The sequence below is a fragment of the Rattus norvegicus genome, chromosome 1 (genome assembly GCF_021556685.1).
Source record: "Rattus norvegicus strain SHRSP/BbbUtx chromosome 1, alternate assembly SHRSP_T2T, whole genome shotgun sequence".
NCBI classification, from domain to species: domain Eukaryota; kingdom Metazoa; phylum Chordata; class Mammalia; order Rodentia; family Muridae; genus Rattus; species Rattus norvegicus.
This window is the reverse complement of record NC_141534.1, coordinates 87,850,918-87,870,227: the sequence shown is the minus strand read 5'-3', so window position 1 is coordinate 87,870,227 and position 19,310 is coordinate 87,850,918. Positions and strand designations below refer to the sequence as shown.

The 19,310-nt window shown below is 47.0% G+C and overlaps 2 protein-coding genes and 1 pseudogene across 2 annotated transcripts; all 3 read right to left on the bottom strand.

The window, feature by feature from the left end:
* Window positions 1-6,466: 6,466 nt before the first annotated feature.
* On the bottom strand, window positions 6,467-10,427 carry Ass1-ps1 (argininosuccinate synthase 1, pseudogene 1; annotated as a pseudogene).
* Window positions 10,428-11,017: 590 nt separating this feature from the next.
* On the bottom strand, window positions 11,018-13,349 carry LOC134484887 (uncharacterized). Its single transcript, XM_087610034.1, has 3 exons — window positions 13,153-13,349; window positions 12,150-12,268; window positions 11,018-11,346 (listed from the first exon to the last, which is right to left on the bottom strand). The coding sequence occupies exons 1-3, from the start codon at window positions 13,193-13,195 to the stop codon at window positions 11,131-11,133; spliced, it is 378 nt and encodes a 125-aa protein (XP_087466160.1). The 5' UTR covers window positions 13,196-13,349; the 3' UTR covers window positions 11,018-11,130.
* Window positions 13,350-15,841: 2,492 nt separating this feature from the next.
* On the bottom strand, window positions 15,842-18,677 carry Crxos1 (Crx opposite strand transcript 1). Its single transcript, NM_001432034.1, is given in 3 exon segments — window positions 15,842-16,591; window positions 17,245-17,393; window positions 18,547-18,677. Coding segments are annotated over 3 exon segments (357 nt in total). The 5' UTR covers window positions 18,572-18,677; the 3' UTR covers window positions 15,842-16,408.
* Between the last annotated feature and the right edge of the window lie 633 nt (window positions 18,678-19,310).

Here is a 19,310-nt window from a genome sequence, read left to right as displayed (position 1 = left end):
GTCTCTTACCTCTCCAGTCTGCCTATTTCAGAAGGCAGTGCAGTAGGAATCACACAGTCTATAACCTGTTCAGATTGCCCTTTTCCACTTAGAAAAGGCTTTACCTCAAGCTGCCTGGTACAGGTTTGTAATCCCAGCTACTTCGGAAGCCAAAGGGCAAAGACCTCATGTTCAAACCTGGTATCAGGCTCCAGACTAACACTCTGTCTCAACAGACTAAAATGTGTTGGGGATCTAGCCATCTGGCCTGGTGCAGAATACTTCCATCATTCTAGAAAGTTCTTTTGGGAAGCATTGAACTACATCCTAAATTTAACCCTTTTTTAATTTAAAAATTATGGGTATAAACATTTTGCCTGTGTAACATGTATGGCTGGTGTCCGCTGAGGCCAGAAAAGTGTATCAGATCCCCCGGGACTGGAGTTACAGATGGTTGTGAACAGATATGTGGGTGCTGGGAACTGAATCCAGACTCCTCTGGAAGAATAGCCAGTGCTCCTAATAGGGGAGCCATTTCTCCAGCTCAGACTTAGTCTTTTTCCTCCCCAAGTTAAAAAAAAAGGGGGGGGGGGAGTTGGTAAGATAATTTAGCCCTTGCTGCAAAGCTTGACCTGATACCACAAAGTTGTCCTCTGATCTCCATGTGTGCCCTGACTCCTGTGAGCCCCATTTCCCACCCCTCCCGCCCTCCCAGCGATAAATAAAAATATTGTAAAAAAAGACCTCTGGGCTCTGTCCTCAGCACTGCAAACATAAAAAGTCAAATGTAAGCAAAAAGCAAACCCGAAGGGCTCCCTGGTCTTCTGCCCAGTCCATAGAATCTGTTCTTGTCTCTGAGCGGGATCCCAGGGTTTGTCGGGTGGTCTAAGTGTTTTATGCAAGCTACCAGTCCCTACTCTCCTTCTCCAGTAGCCTGATACACATCTGCCCACACCAGACCTAATTCTGTCCTCCCCCGACCCTCGGTCCCCCCACCCCCATCCTCTCCTCCCCTCGGCCAGTATGGGCTTAGAGGATTGTCCCATTTGTTAAATGGGACCAGACAGTGAGAACCAGCTGTGGGGAGAGCTAGGGGCTTTGCAGGCCACTGGAGGGCAGCAGAGACTCCAGATCCGCAAGGAGCCGGTTTGGTGAACCAGAGCCACTTTCTGGGGTGGGGTGAGGTGGAGTATTACTGCACAAAGGGACATATAAACTCACTGAGGCCGGAGCTGCAAACAGGGCATCTGCAACAGGTCTTCTGTGTATATATGATAGCTACCAGCTTTTAGTATTTTTTTTTTAAAGATTTATGTATATGAGTACACTGTAACTGTCTTCGACACGCCAGAAGAGGGCATCGGATCCCCATGACAGATGGTTGTGAGCCACCACATGGTTGTCGTTGGTAGGAAATGAACTCAGGACCTCTGGAAGAGCAGTCAGTGCTCTTAACTGCTGAGCCGTCTCTCCAGTCCAAGAATCTATTTTCAATAAAAGGAAAAAATAAAAATTCTGCCAGTGCACAGATATGTAGGGAGCCGTATTGGATTTGGGCCTGGCCGTTTTGTGACTGCATGGCTCAAAGTGGCTAGGTGACTCTGGGCTGTTGGGCCACAGATATTCACCCCTAAGATGACTGCCATAAAGTCTTGAGATTGTTGGACAAAAGCCTCTCCCATGAATTTACGGCACAGGAAGATAACATTCAAGGGATGCCTCAGCTCGAGCAGATACCAGTAATCTCCTGAGTCAACACCCAGTGTCTCCACCACCTGACCTCATCGTCTACCACCTGACCTCTTTGCCTCCAGCTATCACTGCTTATACCCTCATCTCCCTCTCCTTTGTGTTTCACCAAGGTCACTCCCCCTATCTGAAAGCCTTAAAAGCTGTAATGTTCACCCCAATAAACGAGACCTTGACAACAGAACTTTTGCTTGGTCTCCTTCTTCTCTTCACCCCCATTTGGCCCACAGGTAGAAAGCCTCTTCGGGACCCTGAATAACTGGGTCCCCGCTGGCGGGGACACAGATACATGGAGGCAAGACACCCATACACATAAAATTATAAATATTTTTGTTGTTAAATATTTTTATTTTTAATATTTATTTATTTATTTATTTAATTTATTTATAGGCAGAGTCTTAACTATGTAGCTCTGGCTGTCCTGGAACTATGTAAACCAACCGGCTGGCCTCAAACTCAGAGATCCGCCTGCCTCTGTCTCTAGATTGAATCTCTTGGGACTCAAGGTGTGTGCCACAATGATCAACAATTTGTGTTCATAAGATAAAATACTAGAAAGTATAAATCAAGATGCTGGCAGCTGGGCCTAGCTGGTTACACACGTGAGTAACCTCGGCACCTCGGAGGCCAAGGCGGGAGAATAGGGAGACTCTATGCAGTATCCGCTGGAAAGGCTGTCTGGAGACTGCAGTTGGTCGCTTAGCAGAGAGACGTGTATACCCTAAGTTGGAATCTCAGCACAACACGGCGGAGGAAAACCTGTCTGCTCAAAACCCAGCTGCTACTTCAAAGAGGGCAAGGGGTGGTTTACTCTGAGCCAAAATTAAGCGGCAAGACCTGGGACTGTCTGGGACTGAGGTACAGGAAGAGTCCAAGGCTTGGAGGAGTCAGGCGCGTACAGTGAAATCCTGAAAACCAGAGGCGGAAGTGGAAGAATCCCAAGTTCAAGGTCACACCAAACCAAAACAGACTGCTCAGAAGGACACAATATACCCTGGAGGCAGTTACCGGAAGTTACATTTCTGAGGCCGTTGAGCAGATTAAGTGTGACAACCTTTTGCTTTAGCTCTGAGATGCCCATGGAAAGTGTAGCTTTGCAACTGGTAGATATACTCTAGAACGTTTAGGCCAGATGGAATGGTCCATCGTGATATCCCCCCCTCACTCTCTCACTCTTTCCCTCTCTCTCTCTCCCTCCTCCCCTCCCTCCCTCTTTCTCTTCCTTTCTTTTCTTTCCTTTCTTTCTTTCTTCTTCTTCTTCTTCTTTTTTTTTTTTTGGAGACACGGTTTTTCTGTGTAACCTTGGCTGTCCTGGAACTCGCTCTGTAGAGCAGGCGGGCCTCACACTCACAGCTGGGATTAAAGGTGTGCCGCTGGCCACACCTTCGAAACCCTTGAGGCAGAGATGGGGGCATCTATATCAGCCAGGTGTAGTAGTTCACAGCACTCAGGGAGACCAGCCTGGGTTATGTTACAGTGAGTTCAAGCAAGCTCGGACAGTGAAGCTCTGTATTAGAAAACCAAAATATGGGGTTGGGGATTTAGCTCAGTGGTAGAGCGCTTGCCTAGGAAGCGCAGGGCCCTGGGTTCGGCCCCCAGCTCCGAAAAAAAGAAAAAAAGAAAAGAAAAGAAAAACAAAATATAGGGCTGGAGATGGCTCAGTGGTTAAGAGAACTGACTGCTCTTCCAGAGGTCCTGAGCTCAATTCTGAGCAACCACATGGTGGCTCACAACCATCTGTAATGGGAACTGATGCCCTCTTCTGGTGTGTCTGAAGTCAGCTACAGTATATATGTATATGTGTGTATATACATAACGTATGTGTGTGTGTGTGTGTGTGTGTGTGTGTGTGTGTGTGTCTTTAAAAAAAGAAAAAACTTGTAGAAAAAACATTTTGGATTTAAAAAAAAAAAAACCACCCTCAAGCACAAATCTTTACCTGAATGGTTATGTTTTGTTTTGTTTTGAGGTTTGAGGCAGGGTCTAGTTCTTTAACTATAGACAGTCTTCTTTGTTATGTAGCCCTGGAAACTAAAGATCCTACTGCCTGCCTCCTGGAGAGCTAGGATTAAAAGTGTATGCCGCTACACTCAATTGTGCCTAGAAAGTTTAAAAATTAAAAAAAATAAACAACTTTAAACTGAGCATGGTGGCACATGCCTTTAATCTCAGCTCTGGGAATAGAGGCAGTCAGATCTCTATAAATTCAAGGTCACCTGGTTTATATAGCTTCCACACTAGCCAGGAACACATAATGAGACCCATCTTAAAAACCATAAGCAAAGTGAACGTGATTGTTGAGGGGAGGGTGGTAATGGGGGGAGGGTGGGGAGGGGAAGCACATATAGAAGGGGAGGGGCGAGGGGGATGTTGGCCCGGAAATCGGGAAGGGGAATAACAATCGAAGTGTTAATAAGAAATACTCAAGTTAATAAAGATTAAAAAAAAGATTTTAAAAGGAACTCACAGAAAAAAAACCCAAAAACCAAAAACCGAAACCAAAAACAAACAAACAAAAAACCATAAGCAAGCCCAGGCCTAATGGCGAGCGCCTTTAATCCCAGCATGCAAATGGCTGAGGCAGGTGTATCTCTGTTCAAGGCCATCCTTGTCTGCATATCAAGTTCCAGGACAACCAGACCTATGTAGAGAGACCCTGTCTCAAACAGACAGACAAAAAGCTGTGGCACGTGCCTTTAATCCCAGCACCTGGAGGCAGGGGCAGGGGCAGGGGCAGGGGCAGGGGCAGGGGCAGGGGCAGGGGCAGGGGCAGGGGCAGGGGCAGGGGCAGGGGCAGGGGCAGAGGCAGAGGCAGGCAGGTGGATCTCTGAGTTCCAGGACAGTCAGGGCTACATAGAGTAACCCTGAGTTGAAAAATAAAAAACAAAAAACAAAGCCCATAAATAAATAAAACAAATAAATGAATAAAGCAAGAACAAGCAAATTATGGTGGTACATGCCTCTGTTCCCAGCATTTAGGACACAGAATTTTAGTGAGTTTGAGACTACATGAGACCTTTGTTGTTGTTTTGCTTTTTTGTTTTTGAAGTAGTCTTGGCTGGCCTGGAACTTACTGAGATCTGCCTCCTATATATACACTCTGTCTTATTTGTATGTCTATATATTTGTGTGTGTGTGTGTGCACATGCACACGCAAAGGCCAGAGTAGGATATTGGTGTCTTTCTCTGTTCTCAACCTTCTGAGACAGAGTTCTTCACTGAAGCAACCATTTTGGCTAGGCTGGCTGGCCAGCCTCCTTCTGCTCCCCTCCTTAGTACTAGGGTTACAGGCGCACACCACTATCCCCACATTTTAAATGGATCTTATGGATTCAAACTTAGGTCTCAGTGCTTGCAGGGCAAGCCCTCATACTTGGAACAACCTTCCTAGTCCCCATTGTCTTTAAACAAAAACAAATGGGCTCTTCATCAAACACCTGGCAGAGTATATAGCCCCGTAATTCTCAACCTTCCCAATTCTGCGATTCTCTAATACAGTTCCTCATGCTGTGGTGAACCCCAAACCATAAAATTATTTCCTTGCTACCTCATAACTGAAATTTTGCTACTGTTGAAAATCATGATGGAAATATCTGATATGCAGAATGTCTGATCTGCGACCCCAAAGAGGTCACAACCCAGGGGTTGAAAACTGGTGTAGATGTTCTGCAGCCCTTCCTTCCTTCCTTCCTTCCTTCCTTCCTTCCTTCCTTCCTTCCTTCCTTCCTTCCTTTGTTGTCCCCTCTCCCACAGTCCCTGTCCCCGTCCCCCCTCCCCTTTCCTCTGACAGGGTATGGTCCCCTGGGTATCACCCACCCTGTCTCACTGAGGCCAGACAAGGCCGCCCTTTTGGGGACCGGATTCCAGTTAGGCAGCAGCTTCGGGGACAGACTCTGCTCAGGTTGCTGGGGACCCATGTGGAGACTGAGCTGTCCTCGCGCTACATACGCTGCAGCACTTTGAGAGCAATTGCATCAGGCAGAGTGGAGGGCAGAGGAGAGCCTGAGCCCACCTACTGTTCACAGCTCCTTAAAGAGGCTGGGAAGACTGGAGGGGAGGACGTGACTCCTGAATGGCTGTCACACCATCTGTTGCTGTGTCCCCAGGCCCCCTTCAGTTCTGTGACCTGGCTGAGATTTTGCACTGGCTTGGCAGGGTTCTAAGAGGATTGAGCTAGGTGATGAGCTAGCTTGGCTGGGTCAAGGCCAAGGAAATGTGGTATCTGGACATCCTGCCAGAGGCTAATGAGGAAAGGGGGTTGGAGGATGGATGGCTCTATGAAGCCAAGTTTGGGGTTGCCAGCCTGTAATCCCAGCACAATGGAGGCTGAGGTAGGTAATTGCCTTGAATTCAGATGTAGCCCGAGTGGCTTGGCAGGCTCCTTACCTCCATGTTTTAGACTAAGGTAACTTTTAAAAATTGTCATTTTACTGTTCTCTGCAGGCATCCCCCAACGCTCCCCTTTTACTCAGTGAGCACTTCAGCAGGCTACAGGGGACTAAGGACCAAAGAACTCCCAGGTAGTAGTGGTGGTGAGCATCCTTAGCCAGAAGATGGGAGAATGAGTCACGATTTACCACAATTAGTTCTTGACGCCTGGGAGAGCTGTAGAGCTAGGAGGCCGGCGTCTCTGTCAGAGTCTTGTTTGGCAGTGACCTTGCTTCGAAGGCCTTGCTGTATATCCCTCAGCCTGAGGTAGTTGATGTTGATAAAGCCAGTGGCATCAGTGGAGTCATTATCACCCAGGCTCGTTCCTGATTTCCAGCTCTTCATTGTACAGAGAGTAGGACTCTTGGCTGCCCCTGGCCTTTGAAGACAGCCTCCTTTCCGCCCACTTTGGTTCTTGGCAATGCAGTGGCAGACAAATACCCAGAGAGCTGTGTACAACTGCGGATTTGAGGCCTAGGTCCTGCTTCATTTCTCACACTGGCCGGTCCATGGCAAAGGCCTCTATGTCTAAAGGAGATGGTTAAAGGCCGGTCCCTGCTGGGGTCTTTTAGTTATACTGGGATTTCATCCCAGTGAAGCAGTTCTCCATGATGTCAACTCGTGCTTGCTTGTAACTGGGTTCAGGTACATGAAGGGCTTTAATGATGTGGTTACCTTCCCAGAGACTCCTTTTTTAAATTCTATTTTAAGGCTCTCTGGGCTGTTTGAAGCTTTGGAAGGATCCTAGGTACTTTGTTCTTGGGGTTCTCATCCATTCTTTAGGGGCACGTGGGTATGACGGGGATGATTCCATGTTGCTTTGAATATATCATTGTGGCCCTGAACTGGGTGGTAAAACTTCGGCATCCCCCAGGGGCAATGGCCAGAGTGGGAGTGGGGCAGTGAGTGGCAGGTGAGCTCAAAGCAGATCTGATTGTTCCCTTTTCCTGTCTCATGAGAAACATATTTGACTCCCTCAAGCCGGATAGCTCCCACCAGTTTGTGGGCTACACAGGGCATGGTGAGAGAGGTAAGGACTGTCTACTAATCCTGCATGGTGGTTTTACACCGTGGGAGTATGGAATCCCAGCACTGGGGTGCTGGAGGCAGGATCGAGAAGTTCAGGTCATCTAGCTGTATGAGAACCATTCTAAAAAAAGAAAAAACAATCGGGGATGGGGTTGGCACCTGAGGGATAGCTCAGCAGCTGCGTATGTATACATGTACCACCAGAGGACTCAAGTTCAGTTCCCAGAACCTTTAGCAGGCGACACACAGTAGACCACACAAAAGAGTGTAACTTCAGCTCCAGGGATGCAGCCTTCTGAAGATATCTACATGTGCACACACACACACCCAACACACACACAAAGAAAGACACCCTTGAAGTCTCCCCAAACTTTCATATCAGTATTCATACAGGAGAGTCAGGGGAAATCGCTAAGTTCCAGGCTAGCCTGGTCTATACAGAGACCTGTCTCAACACCACACTCAACAAAAAAGACTCACACGTTTCCTACACCTCAGGTTTCTCCCTTTGTCCTCTAAGTCTCCACAACAATTGTATGGTTTCCCCCACTCCCACCCCACCCCATCTTCCCTAGCAGGAGACCCTTAGTAAGCAGCCTTGTCACATTGTATCTGCCCCCACCCTCTCCACAGCCTGTCATAGGTTCTTCTAAATCCCCACTAATGCGTCCTGTTTTGCTGAGGCCATGTGGCTTAAGAGGATTGAGTATTTGCTAAAACAGACGAGGCTGATAACAGAACAAACCAGCTGTAGAGACTAAAGAATAGTCACTAGGGATAACAGAGGGAGACACAGAGAGAGGGCTCCGGGGCCCCAACAGTGCTACAAAGAGAACCCAACAACTCAAAAATAGACAAACCAGAGATATTGACTAAAAGGAGAAAACTGTAAGATATCTTCTGACCTCCAGAAAGCTGCTGTGGCATGTGCGCTCTCTCACAAATATAGAACTACCATAGGGCCCAGTTTACCCTGTATGCTATTCAGAAGGGACTGTGTGTGTATGTTCCATGTGAAGGCATCCGTTCATCTGAGTGGTTGCAAGCCACCATGTAGGTGCTGGGATTTGAACCTGAGTACTCTGGAAGAGCAGCTAGGGCTCTTAACCATTGAGCCATGCCCAACCCTTGTACCATTTTTTTTTTAAAAAGATTTATGTATGAGTACACTGCAACTGTCTTCAGACACACCAGCAGAGGGCATCAGATTTCATTACAGACGGTTGTGAGCCACCATGTAGTTTCTGGGAATTGAACTCAGGACATTTGGTAGAGCAGTCAGAGCTCTTAACTGCTGAGCCATCTCTCCAGCCCCTGTAACATTCTTTTATTAAATATCGATGCCTGCAACGATGACAGGGCACTGAGAATCGGGCGAAAGCCTGCATTAAAGAACGAACACACACACACACACACACACACACACACACACACACACACACACACACACACGTTATTCGTGTTACGCAAGGAAGGGGCTCCTGTAGCTTTATTCACCGAATATATACCCCAAGTTGACCAGGTGGAAAAAGTCTGGGAAGCACAGTGGGAAACCCCGGCTCGGCTCGAGACTTAGGTAACAAAAGACCGCCTACATGCCCTGAATTTACTAGGGAGAAATCCAGGAAGACCAACCCCAATCTCAAAAACAAAATACTGGGCAGACAAAAGACAGGAACAAATTGACCATTGCCCAGGTGTGTCGGTACCGGGCCGGCCTGCTCCTTTGTTAGGAACAAAAGGCTTCCACGTGCATCAGCAGGGCTCAAACCCTGCAAGAGACCGAGAAGGGTCTGACAAGGGGGGTGAGACACTGCAGGGGACCCAGGAGGCTCTGACAAATGTATTTCAAATGTTATTCCCTTTTCCGATTTCCCCTCGGGAAAGCCCCTATTCCATCCTTCCTCCTCCTACTTCTGTGAGAAGCTCCCCCACCCACCCCATCCTGGCATTTCTCTACACTGGGGAATCCAGCCTTCCCAGGACCAAGGGCCTCTCCTCTCATTGATGTCCTCCGCTACATATGCAGCTGGAGCCATGGAGCCTTCCATGTGTACCCATCGGTTGATGGTTTATTCCCTGGGAGTTCTGGGAGTCTGGTTGGTTGGTATTGTTCTTCCTATTGAGTTGTAAACCTTCAGCTCCTCAGTCCTTTCTCTAACTCCATTAAGGAAGCTGTGCACAGTCCAATGGTTGACTTCGAGCATCTGCCTCTGTATTTGTCAGGCAAAGTCTCTCAGGAGACAGCTATATGAGGCTCCTGTTAGCATACACTTCTTGGCATCTGCAATAGTATCTGGGTTTGGTGTCTGTGTATGGGATTTCACCTCACACCAGTCAGAATAAGATCAAAAACTCAGGTGACAGCAGATGCTGGAGAGGATATGGAAAAAGAGAACACTCCTCCATTGTTGGTGGGACTGCAAGCTGGTACAACCACTCTGGAAATCAGTCTGGAGGTTCCTCAGAAAACTGGACATAGTACTACCTGAGGACTCAGCTATACCACTCCTGGGCATATACCCAAATGATGCGCCAACATATAACAAAGACACATGCTCCACTATGTTCATAGCAGCCTTATTCATTTAAAACTGTTGCTTTGAACTTTAAAGATTTATTTCATGTATGTGGGCACTCTGTCTTCAGACACACCAGGAGAGGGCATCGGATCTCATTACAGATGGTTGTGAACCACCATGTGGTTGCTGGGACTTGAACTCAGGATCTCTGGAAGAGCAGTCAGGCCTCTTAACCACTGAGCCATCTCTCCAGCCCAGCAACCTTATTTATAATTGCCAGAAGCTGGAAAGAACCCAGATGGATACAGAAAATGTGGTACATTTACACAAAGGAGTACTACTCAGCTGTTAAAAACAATGACTTCATGAAATTCTTAGGCAAATGGATGGTACTAGAAAATATCCTGAGAGGTAACCCAATCACAAAAGAACACACACAGTAAGTATGCTCTCACTGAAAAATGGATATTAGTCCAAAAGCTCAAATATCCAAGCTCAATACAATTCACAGACCACATGAATCTCAAGAAGACTAACTAGTGTGGATGCTTCAGTCCTTATTAGAAGGGGGAACAAAATACTCAAAGAAGGAAATATGGAGACAAAGTGTGGAGCAGAGACTGAAGCAAAGGCCATCCAGAGACTGCCCCACCTAGGGATTCACCCTGCACCATTCTTACCTCTTTTCAGTTCCTTCCTCACTGTTTGGTTTCCACGCATTCTTCCACATATATGCACTTATAATAATTAGAAGCTTTACTCTACCTAACAGTACAAAACACCCAGACATTTACGAAAAAGGAAAAAAAAAGAAGATCAGAGCACAAAAAAGATACTGGACTCCATGCAATCTGAAATTTGATTAGGGGAAAGAGAAAAGGGGAGTCTGTGCAGGGGACAGGGCAGAATTCTAGAGTCTGGGTCACTCTAAAGTATGTGTGGAAATGCCATAGGGAAACTTTCATTTGTTTGGTTTTTGAAGAGGCAGGATTTCTCCCTATAACTGCACTGGCTGACCTGGAACTCAAAACCTGTAGGTCAGGCTGTCCTTGGACTCAGAGTCACCTGCCTCCTCCTCCTGGATACTGGGATTAAAGGCAGGCAACACCTTGTTTCTGTATGCTATCCTCAGGCTTCCAGTGTTTTAGGGCATCCAGGGTAACCATCCACAAGGGTGTGAAACCAGAAACCAAAATATGTCTAACCTCAAGATACACATCCCCATTCTGAGTCTATCCTAGGATATTAAAAACTGCTTCCTGGGCTATGGAATAAGATCTAATTTTCTCTTTTTAAAGCAGTCATTTTAGTTTCTATGAATGCAAACTTTATTATTAATGAATGTACCTTTCATAGACACAAGACACAAATCCCAAGCAATAGATCCCTACACCCCAACAAGGAAGTTGAAAGGTCAGAAACCCTATAACGTGTCATCTCTGCTTTGGTACCCAGAAGAGAGCTTGAGATTCCTCAAGGCTTCCAAAGCTTCGGGGAGTCCAGGGTCATTTTGAGGGGACTCCTTGGGGTCCTGCCTGATGGACCTTTTTTGTGAACAGCGGCAACAGCACATTTTGAAATTCTTCCGGGTCGTAGATATAGTCTGTCTCTTGCGAATCACCCTCATGGAGAACCAGCACTGGAGACACAAAGAGAACATGAAGACAGATATCAAAATGGGACCTTGGTCCAGGTTGTGATCATAGGCTCGGGAAAGGAGTGGAAAGACCATTAAAGACAAGGCCAGTTACCTAGGGATTCTGAGGTTGCCTACTTAAGGCTTTTGTTTTGTAATTTAGGGCAGGGGTTGGGGGTTGTCTGGGCAGGTGCTCAGGTCTGGAACTCCCAAGGTTACATACAATCAGGGTTGCTTGTTTTGGACACAGGGTCCATGGACCCAGGCCACCCTTCATTGGCTGCAGATCCCAGGATAATCTTGATCTCCTGAAACAACTATCTCCATTTCAAATGCTCCTGGGGTTTTTTGTTTGTTTTGAAACAAAACAGGGTTTCTCTGTGTACCCCTGGCTGTCCTGGAACTTGGAATCCGTAGACCAGGCCTGATTGGTCTCAAATATCAACTTGCTTTTTTCACTGTGCTACCACCACTTTCATTTTTCTTTTTCTTTTAGAAACAGTAGCCCAGCCTACCTCCCAATTACATTATATAGGCCAGGAGGTGACAACCTTGACTTCCTTATGTGCAACTTTCCATCTCTTTGCTGACCTGTAACTTGCTATATAGAGCAGGCTGTTCTCAACTTCCAGAGATCTGTCTACCTCTAATAAGAAAGATGTGGGTCACCACAGTAGTTTAAGCCCTCTTGATGATATTGGGTGCACAGGGATGGGGGTCACCCAAGGAGCCTCCAGCTCCATGCAGCAAGTCTCTGGGACTGGAGAAAGAGTGCAACCCGTCTTGTTTGGGAAGAGAAATCTCACCATGATCGCTTCCCGTGCCTGATGGATTGCATCATCCAAGGCCTCAAAAGTCTCCTCAGGGTCCTTTTGTAGCTCCTTTAACTGCCTCGAGATGTACGAAGATATATTAACCGTGTGAACTGAGGAGGAAAAAAAATAGTTGAGAGCAACTCTTCCTCTCCTCCCAGGTAACTGTGTTAGACCGCGAGTCTCTAAAGAGCATGCCTGTCACACTCACTTCAACTGCATTCAAAGGACCCATGTGAAATTAGAAACCAAACCATACCCTACACACACACACACACACACACACACACACACACACACACACACACACACGAGCATTTTTTTTTTTTTAAATTAGGTGGATGATGGCTCAAAGCCTAAAACCTTGATCACAAGGGTGGGGAATGGTCTTTTGAAGCTTTCCCTTCAGGGTCTCACTTCCTCACTTGAGGCTCTCAGAGCCCTCAGTGGAACCCAAACACTGAAGGGGCCTGTGGAAGATCCGTCCATTCTTTAGCCCAGGCACTGACCAACAGAGGGTAAGCCTCTGTAGCCACTGCTGTAATTGAGAGAGGAGGCTGGGGAGTTTGTAATCAATGAGGTGCTATTTCAAAAATTACAAGTTGTTGTGGTGTTGTACCTAGATCTTGTACTCTCAGCGCTCCTGTGCGAGGCCAGGAGTTATGGGAGTTCAAAAAAATCACAAAAAAGAAAAACCAGACATAGTAATTTGGTTAAACTCACCCACCACACAGGTACTGGGCTGTCACCCAAGGCTACATTCCTACACTCCTCTTTACCCCTTAGCTGACTGCCTATAACCCCATCCTTGTTGAGATCAAATCACTACATTCAAGTGCCCATCCACGTTTCTGTCCTTAATCAAACTCTACTGCCCAGGTTCCTTTACAAGAGGCTGGTCCTCTTTTGAAAGACCCAGACCAGATATGCAAAGTCCCAGGAAGTCATCCCTGCCCATCATTCAGCACCTAAACATTTTCCTGAAGCCCAAACTCACCAACACTTGGCGTTGTCTTCGTCTTTGTCTCAGTTACTTCCATAACTGCAGGACACTTAAGTTCTGTTCTTCAGTTTGAGACTCTACTCGGGGATTTTAGTTTAAATCCCACTTCCATGCTGGGCCCACCCATTTAGGCCCCTCCTACCCACAGCACCTCCTACTCATTTGCTTTCTGCCACTGCCCTCTGAACCCTGCAGGCTTTGCCTCCCAGGGTTCCAAGGTCTTTATTGAATAGCTACTTTGAGCTGGGAAAAAAAAAAAAAAAAAAAAAACCAGCCTTGGCCACACCGGTTTTCTCAATGATCCTGATTCCAGGAAAAGGGCCTCCAGCTTGCTGGTTCCTTCTCCACGTTTGCCTTATTTTCTTCCTAAAGCTCTACACCAAGAGTAGGGACCAACCAGAGCTCCTTGTCCCTTCACACACCCTGTCCCTGGTCCCCAAGGACACTGCGAATGTTACTTCATAGTCACAGGGCTCCCCTTGGTTGTCTGGACCTGAGGGGTCAGGAAGCTTCTCCGCTTGGCAGTTTTTTTTTTTTTAAAGATTTATTCATTTGTTATATATAAGTACACTGTAGCTGTCTTCAGACACACCAGAAGAGGGCATCAGATCCCATTACAGATGGTTGTGAGCCACCATATGGTTGCTGGGAATTGAACTCAGGACCTCTGGAAGAGCAGTCAGTGCTCTTAACCACCAAGCCATCTCCCCAGCCCGGCAGTTTCTTTTTAAGGTATGACCTGAAGCTAAGAGTTTTCCTTTATTATTCCTGTCTGGTGTTTCAGACAGGGTCTCACTATGTCCCGCTGGCTGCCTTGGACTCACTGTGTAGACCAGGTTGGCCTCCAAGTCTCAGAGATCTGTCTGCCTCTAATCCAGAGTGCTTAGGTCAAAGGCCATCCTAGCTTTCTAGAACTCTGAATATAGCTTGACCTTGAAGAACTGATCTTCCAGATTTCTCTCCCAAGTGCTGGGATTACAGGCATGTACTATGAGAGAGTGGCTATGTCTAGACACTGGCTTCAGTCATTGGAATTGGAAAGTATGAGTTTGCGACTAAAAGTAAGACCTAGCAATGTCCTAAACCACAGCTCCAGTGTTTTGCTTTTGTTTTCCTTCATAAAGGGTTTGACCAGTAACTCTGGTTGGGCTGGAATTTGGATGTGTAGACCAAGCTTGGATTCTGGCGCAGAGACTGGAATTAAAGGCACGTACATCCACACCCAACTTCCTCTACTTTTTAGATAAGCCTTTCTTAGGAGCCAGGCTGTTTAGTTGTGGTTGTGCATGCCTTTAATCTCACCCCTTGGGAGGCAGAGGGAGGCCAATCTCTGAAATCAAGGTCAACCTGGGCTAAAGAGAAACCTTGTCTGGAAAGAGAAAAAAAAAAGTGGGGATCTAGACTGACAAATTACAAGCACAAATTTAGAGTGGGAGGACCCTTGACTTCTCACAATGGAGCAAAGATATTGATATTGAACAATTTATTGAAATATCAACTGAGTTCATGGAATCAACCAATGTCTCATGAACTAAAGTTCTCAGGAAAAAGAATTTCCTTGTCATCCATGTCTGTGTGGAGGGTTCTACAGGGAGCCAGGTGAGGTGGCCCATGCCTTTGCTCCTAGCACTGGGGACAGGGTGGGAGGAAGACAGGGTGATCTCTGCATAGAGAATTCTAGAGCAGCCAGTGTTTCTTAGAGACCCTGTCTCAATAACAAAACTCAAACAATGAAGTGGCTTGGTTAGCACTTGGAGATTGGTTAAAGCCAAGAAATCTTGGGGTATCTAGGTCACAGAGTAGCCTTACCTGGCTCACCTGGCATTCTAGTTTACAACCAGGTACATCCTTCACATTTCCCAAAGGATTAACTCAACACTAACTTCCACTGAACTCAAAGAATGTCATCTGCAGGCTGGGCATGGTGGGGTACACCTTCCCTTCCATCATTCAGGAGGCAAAGGCAGGCAGATTACTTGAGTTCAAGGCCAGCCTTGACTCCGTATGCAGGATGTTCCATGCCGAGGTTTCCAGGACTGCTGTAACCCACTTATGGTTACATCGATGTAGTTGGTACATGTACGTTCTTGATTCAACAGTGTCAGCACTTTTCAGTCTTCACATCACTTGGAGTATCTCAAACCCGTTTGGAATCACTCATTCACTCAGCATAACAGTCTTTAGCTGTCTGGATGTTCTGCCTGCATGTATGTCTGTGTACTTCATTTATACAGTGCCCTTGGAAGTCAAAGAAGGTGTCAGAGCCTCTGGTTCTGTAGTTCAGACTATTTCAGACCATCCGGGTGCTGGAAATGAAACCCTGGATTCTGGAGGGCAGTGGTGTGAAAGCTGAGTCATTTTCCTGGCCTACAGACTGACTCTTAAAGACCTTAGGGTTGGGGATGGCACAGTGGTGGGACAAGCCTTTAATCCCAGCAGAGGATTGAGGCAGAGGCAGGCAGATCTGGAGTCCTAGGACTGTTCAATGTTGCAAGTTGCAGGCCAGCTAGAGCTGGTACAGTGCAACCTCCACCTCAAAGAGCATCAAATACAAACAAGAAAGCCTAGCTATTGAGTTGGCCTTGGATGAAAGGTCTTTGGCAGGAAGCTGGAAGACTTAAGCTCCATCCCCACTACCAGGAGAATTGATTCCTAAGTTGTCCTGACTTGTACCACACAAGTGTTTTTTTTTTAATGCACAAAATTTTTTAAAAAAATCAATTTTTATTCATCAATAGTTTCATTTTACCAGTGACCCACTCCCAGATCTAAATCCCCAAGCAGGTGCCTCAGAAGCCCCAATAAAACACACACACACACACACACACACACACACTTATTGGCCTGATTGATTGATCAAGGTCACAGAGGAAAAAAAGAGCTAGCTGTGTTAACTAACTAGTTAATCTCATGGAAAATGGTGGTTCTGGCAGTATATATTAGTCTGTAATCAGGCCATGGGAAAGGAGGCAAGACATCGGTGTCATACTGTCCTACGTAATTGAGTTGATAGCTCACCTTTGAGGAGAGGCTGTTAGAAGAAGGAACCACAGGCTTCCCTCAGAGATTGGTCACCATTTCTGACCAATGCCATCTGTCAGGGCACCCAGGTATTCAGACACCGACCCTGAGGTTTCTGGAATGCATCCACCATTTGTCGTGTCTGGTGCAGCTAGGAGTCTGGAAAGGAGGGGTGTCGTGAGGGAGGTTTTTGTGCTACATGTTGAAGTGGCCCCCTGGGGAAGGAGGATCAGCAGCTGTGCCTGCAGCTGGTTGAGGACTCCGGGGCGTTGATGGGAACGAGCCTGTACTTCCAGCTTGTCGGCTGGCAGCGGAGGGCTTTGTGGGTAGCAGAAGAGTTATCATCCCGGGCAGACTGCTGCAGCCTGCGGGGGCGCGTCTCCTGCTCCAAGGATCGCTGGATGAACCAAGCCTGCAGAGGAGAAGAATACATGTAAACATTTCTAAGGAGGGACCCTGTGCTTCCAATCTCCTGATATGATGCTAGAAGGAAACGATCTTTCCAAAGCTGCCACCAAAACTCTTCTCCTGACTTCTTTGATCAGGGACCCAAAAGGATGACCCCCAAGAAATACTGAGGGGCCTCAAAGGTAGGACCTACCATCCAGGGATCTAGCCTGCTACAGTGCCTAGCTAGTATGTAGTTCCTAACCTTCCTGATACTTGACCATCTAATACACTTCCTCATGTTGCTGCTGCCCCCAAACTATAAAATGGTTTTTGTTGTGTGGGAGGGGATATATGGGAAGAGGTGACTCACACCTTTAGTCTGAGCACTAGGAGTCAAAGGCAGGCCTTCTCTGAGTTTGAGGCCAGCCTGGTCTACAGAGTCATTTCCAGGACAGAGCTACCCTCTCCAGTGAAAATATTTTCACTGCTACTTCATAATCATTTTTGTTGCTATTCCATAACTAACTTTGTTACTGTTACAAATCCTAATGTAAATATCTGAAATGCAGCATATCTACTATGTGATCCTAGAGAATGGGTTTTTTGACCCCAGAGGATTCTCAGTGTGGAGAACCACTGACTTTGAGGCATATAAGGTGAAAATGGCGATCTGACCTCAACCTGCTCCTCCTTCAGTTTGAGTCTGGTGGCCATGACTTTTCGATCCTGGAGGTCCGGGTACGGTTCCATCTTGAAATGTTGTTCCAGCTCCCAAAGCTGCTCCCAAGTGTACGTCTGGTCAAGGGGAGCCATGGTATAGGAGGCTAAGACAGAGAGGGAAAAATGGATCAGGAAATCTGTAACGTAAGTGTCCAGAGTATGGGTCAAGCCCTTGGTGTCAGGCCTGAGGATGTGAATTTTGATCTTGAGGGACTCATGGTAGGAGCTAGCCCATTGAATAAGGAGGTTCTCGGACCTCTGCACTCTTGCCCAGGCACACTCATACACAAAAGAAGCAACTGTCAGGAGATAAGCCTTCCTTGCCACCCCAAGGTCTCCTTTTTCTCTTGGGGAGCAGAAAAATCAATGAAATACCTGTGGCCCACTTTAATTCCCCACTTTCCAGTCCCACCCAGTTAAACTCTTCTGGGACTCAAGATCAGAGGAATCTTTGAAAAAAAGGCAGAGTAGAGAGTCACACACCCTTAATCCCAGCCATTGGAGAACTGAGGCAGGAGGATAGGGAGTTTGAACTGCTGTTCCTACTGCTGTAACTGTAGAGTTGCAGTAAACATTTGTCTAAGTATGGTAGTTGCAAGCCTGCAATACCAGCATTCGGGTAGAAGGAGTTCCTTACAAGATTTCAACATTGCCCTGTCCACAATAGCCAGGCATGGTGGCATTTACCCATCATCTTAGCACTTGGGGGGGCAGAGGCAGGTGGACATCAGAGTTGAGGCCAGCATGATCTGCAGGGAGACCATTGTTCAAGGTCCATGACATCTTGTCTCTAATAAACGTAACTATTAACACCCTCCCCAAAGGAAAACCTGTCAAACAAAAATCTTACAAAATAAAAATCAAAACTAAACAAGTTCATATGAGTTTGCAAATAGTTCCCTTGTTAATACGGTAGCCTAAATCTAAGCAGATAGGTTTTTATGGAGGACCCCCACCAAGAGCCTCCAAATATGGTGCTCTCCTACCCTTAACCCTGAACCTTAGAGGAGCCAAAGTGTTCCGCCAAAGCGCCATGTGCTCAGATCACCTCTCTTGACACTACCACACAGACCCCTCCCACCCCATCCCCAACCCCACCCCCACCCCCACCCCAACTCCACTGCGATGGCCTCAGTTCTCCAAGCCTGGTCTGCTCTGAGGGCCGGATGGGAACTATAAAACCCAAGCCTCAGCATAGCAATCCTTCCCACCCGACAGCAGATGCATGCAAACAGGCTCCTTAGGACCCAGACTTACTCAGAGAACGCGGAAATGCTTCCATCTCATCTGTTGCTCACTTCAGGTGTGATTGAAGATCTATGTACTATGAATTTAGGATTACATCTCAGGGCGGTGTTGGACCCATTCAGCAGGGACTCTCCTACCTCTAGCCCCTCCCACTCTTCAGCCTCCCCTGAGCCTTGGCTTTGGCCTATTGAGTTTCCAGCCCAGAGGAAGGACAGACTCCACCCAGGGTCTCCTTTGCAGGAAATGGACTCCAGCCAGCCAGCCAGCCAGATAACCCCAGGTGTTCTTCCTCATTCTTTCCCGAATCTGGATGCTCCTCTTTCATGTCCAAGAACCAGCCTAGTGTCTCGGGCTGCCGCCCTATGCCCTCCCCCCCCCCCCATTTGTCCGTATTATCTAGAAACCTCTGAGATTACCTAAATGCCTGGACAAGGGGGCTCAGGTAACAGCCTTGATTTCCTTAGGGTTTCTTTTAAAACTGAGTGCAAACGGATGTTCACGAACAACATGGCTATGAGTCCCAACTCACTTTGTAGACCAGCCTGTCCTCCAACTCAGGGAGCTGCTGGTCTCTGCCTCCCAAGTGCTGGGATTAAAGGCATGAGCCACACTTCATCCGGTCATTTTTGTCATCTGTTTGCGATGTTGTCATGTTGCCCAGGTAGGTTGGAGGTATCAAAGTGCTGAGATTATAGGTTTGTGATACCAAGTCTGGATTCCATTGGTGTTTTAATTTTTCTCTCTCTAATAAATTTCAAAGCTAGAGCATTGCA

What these genes read in the sequence shown, in the direction of transcription:
- LOC134484887 (XM_087610034.1), bottom strand. Translation starts at nt 13,195, where the DNA reads ATGGAAGTAACTGAGACAAAGACGAAGACAACGCCAAGTGTTG. An exon ending in GAAGACAACGCCAAGTGTTG is followed by an intron (nt 12,269 to 13,152) that starts GTGAGTTTGGGC and finishes TTTCCTCCTCAG; the next exon opens with TTCACACGGTTAATATATCT. An exon ending in AGGCACGGGAAGCGATCATG is followed by an intron (nt 11,347 to 12,149) that starts GTGAGATTTCTC and finishes TTGTGTCTCCAG; the next exon opens with TGCTGGTTCTCCATGAGGGT.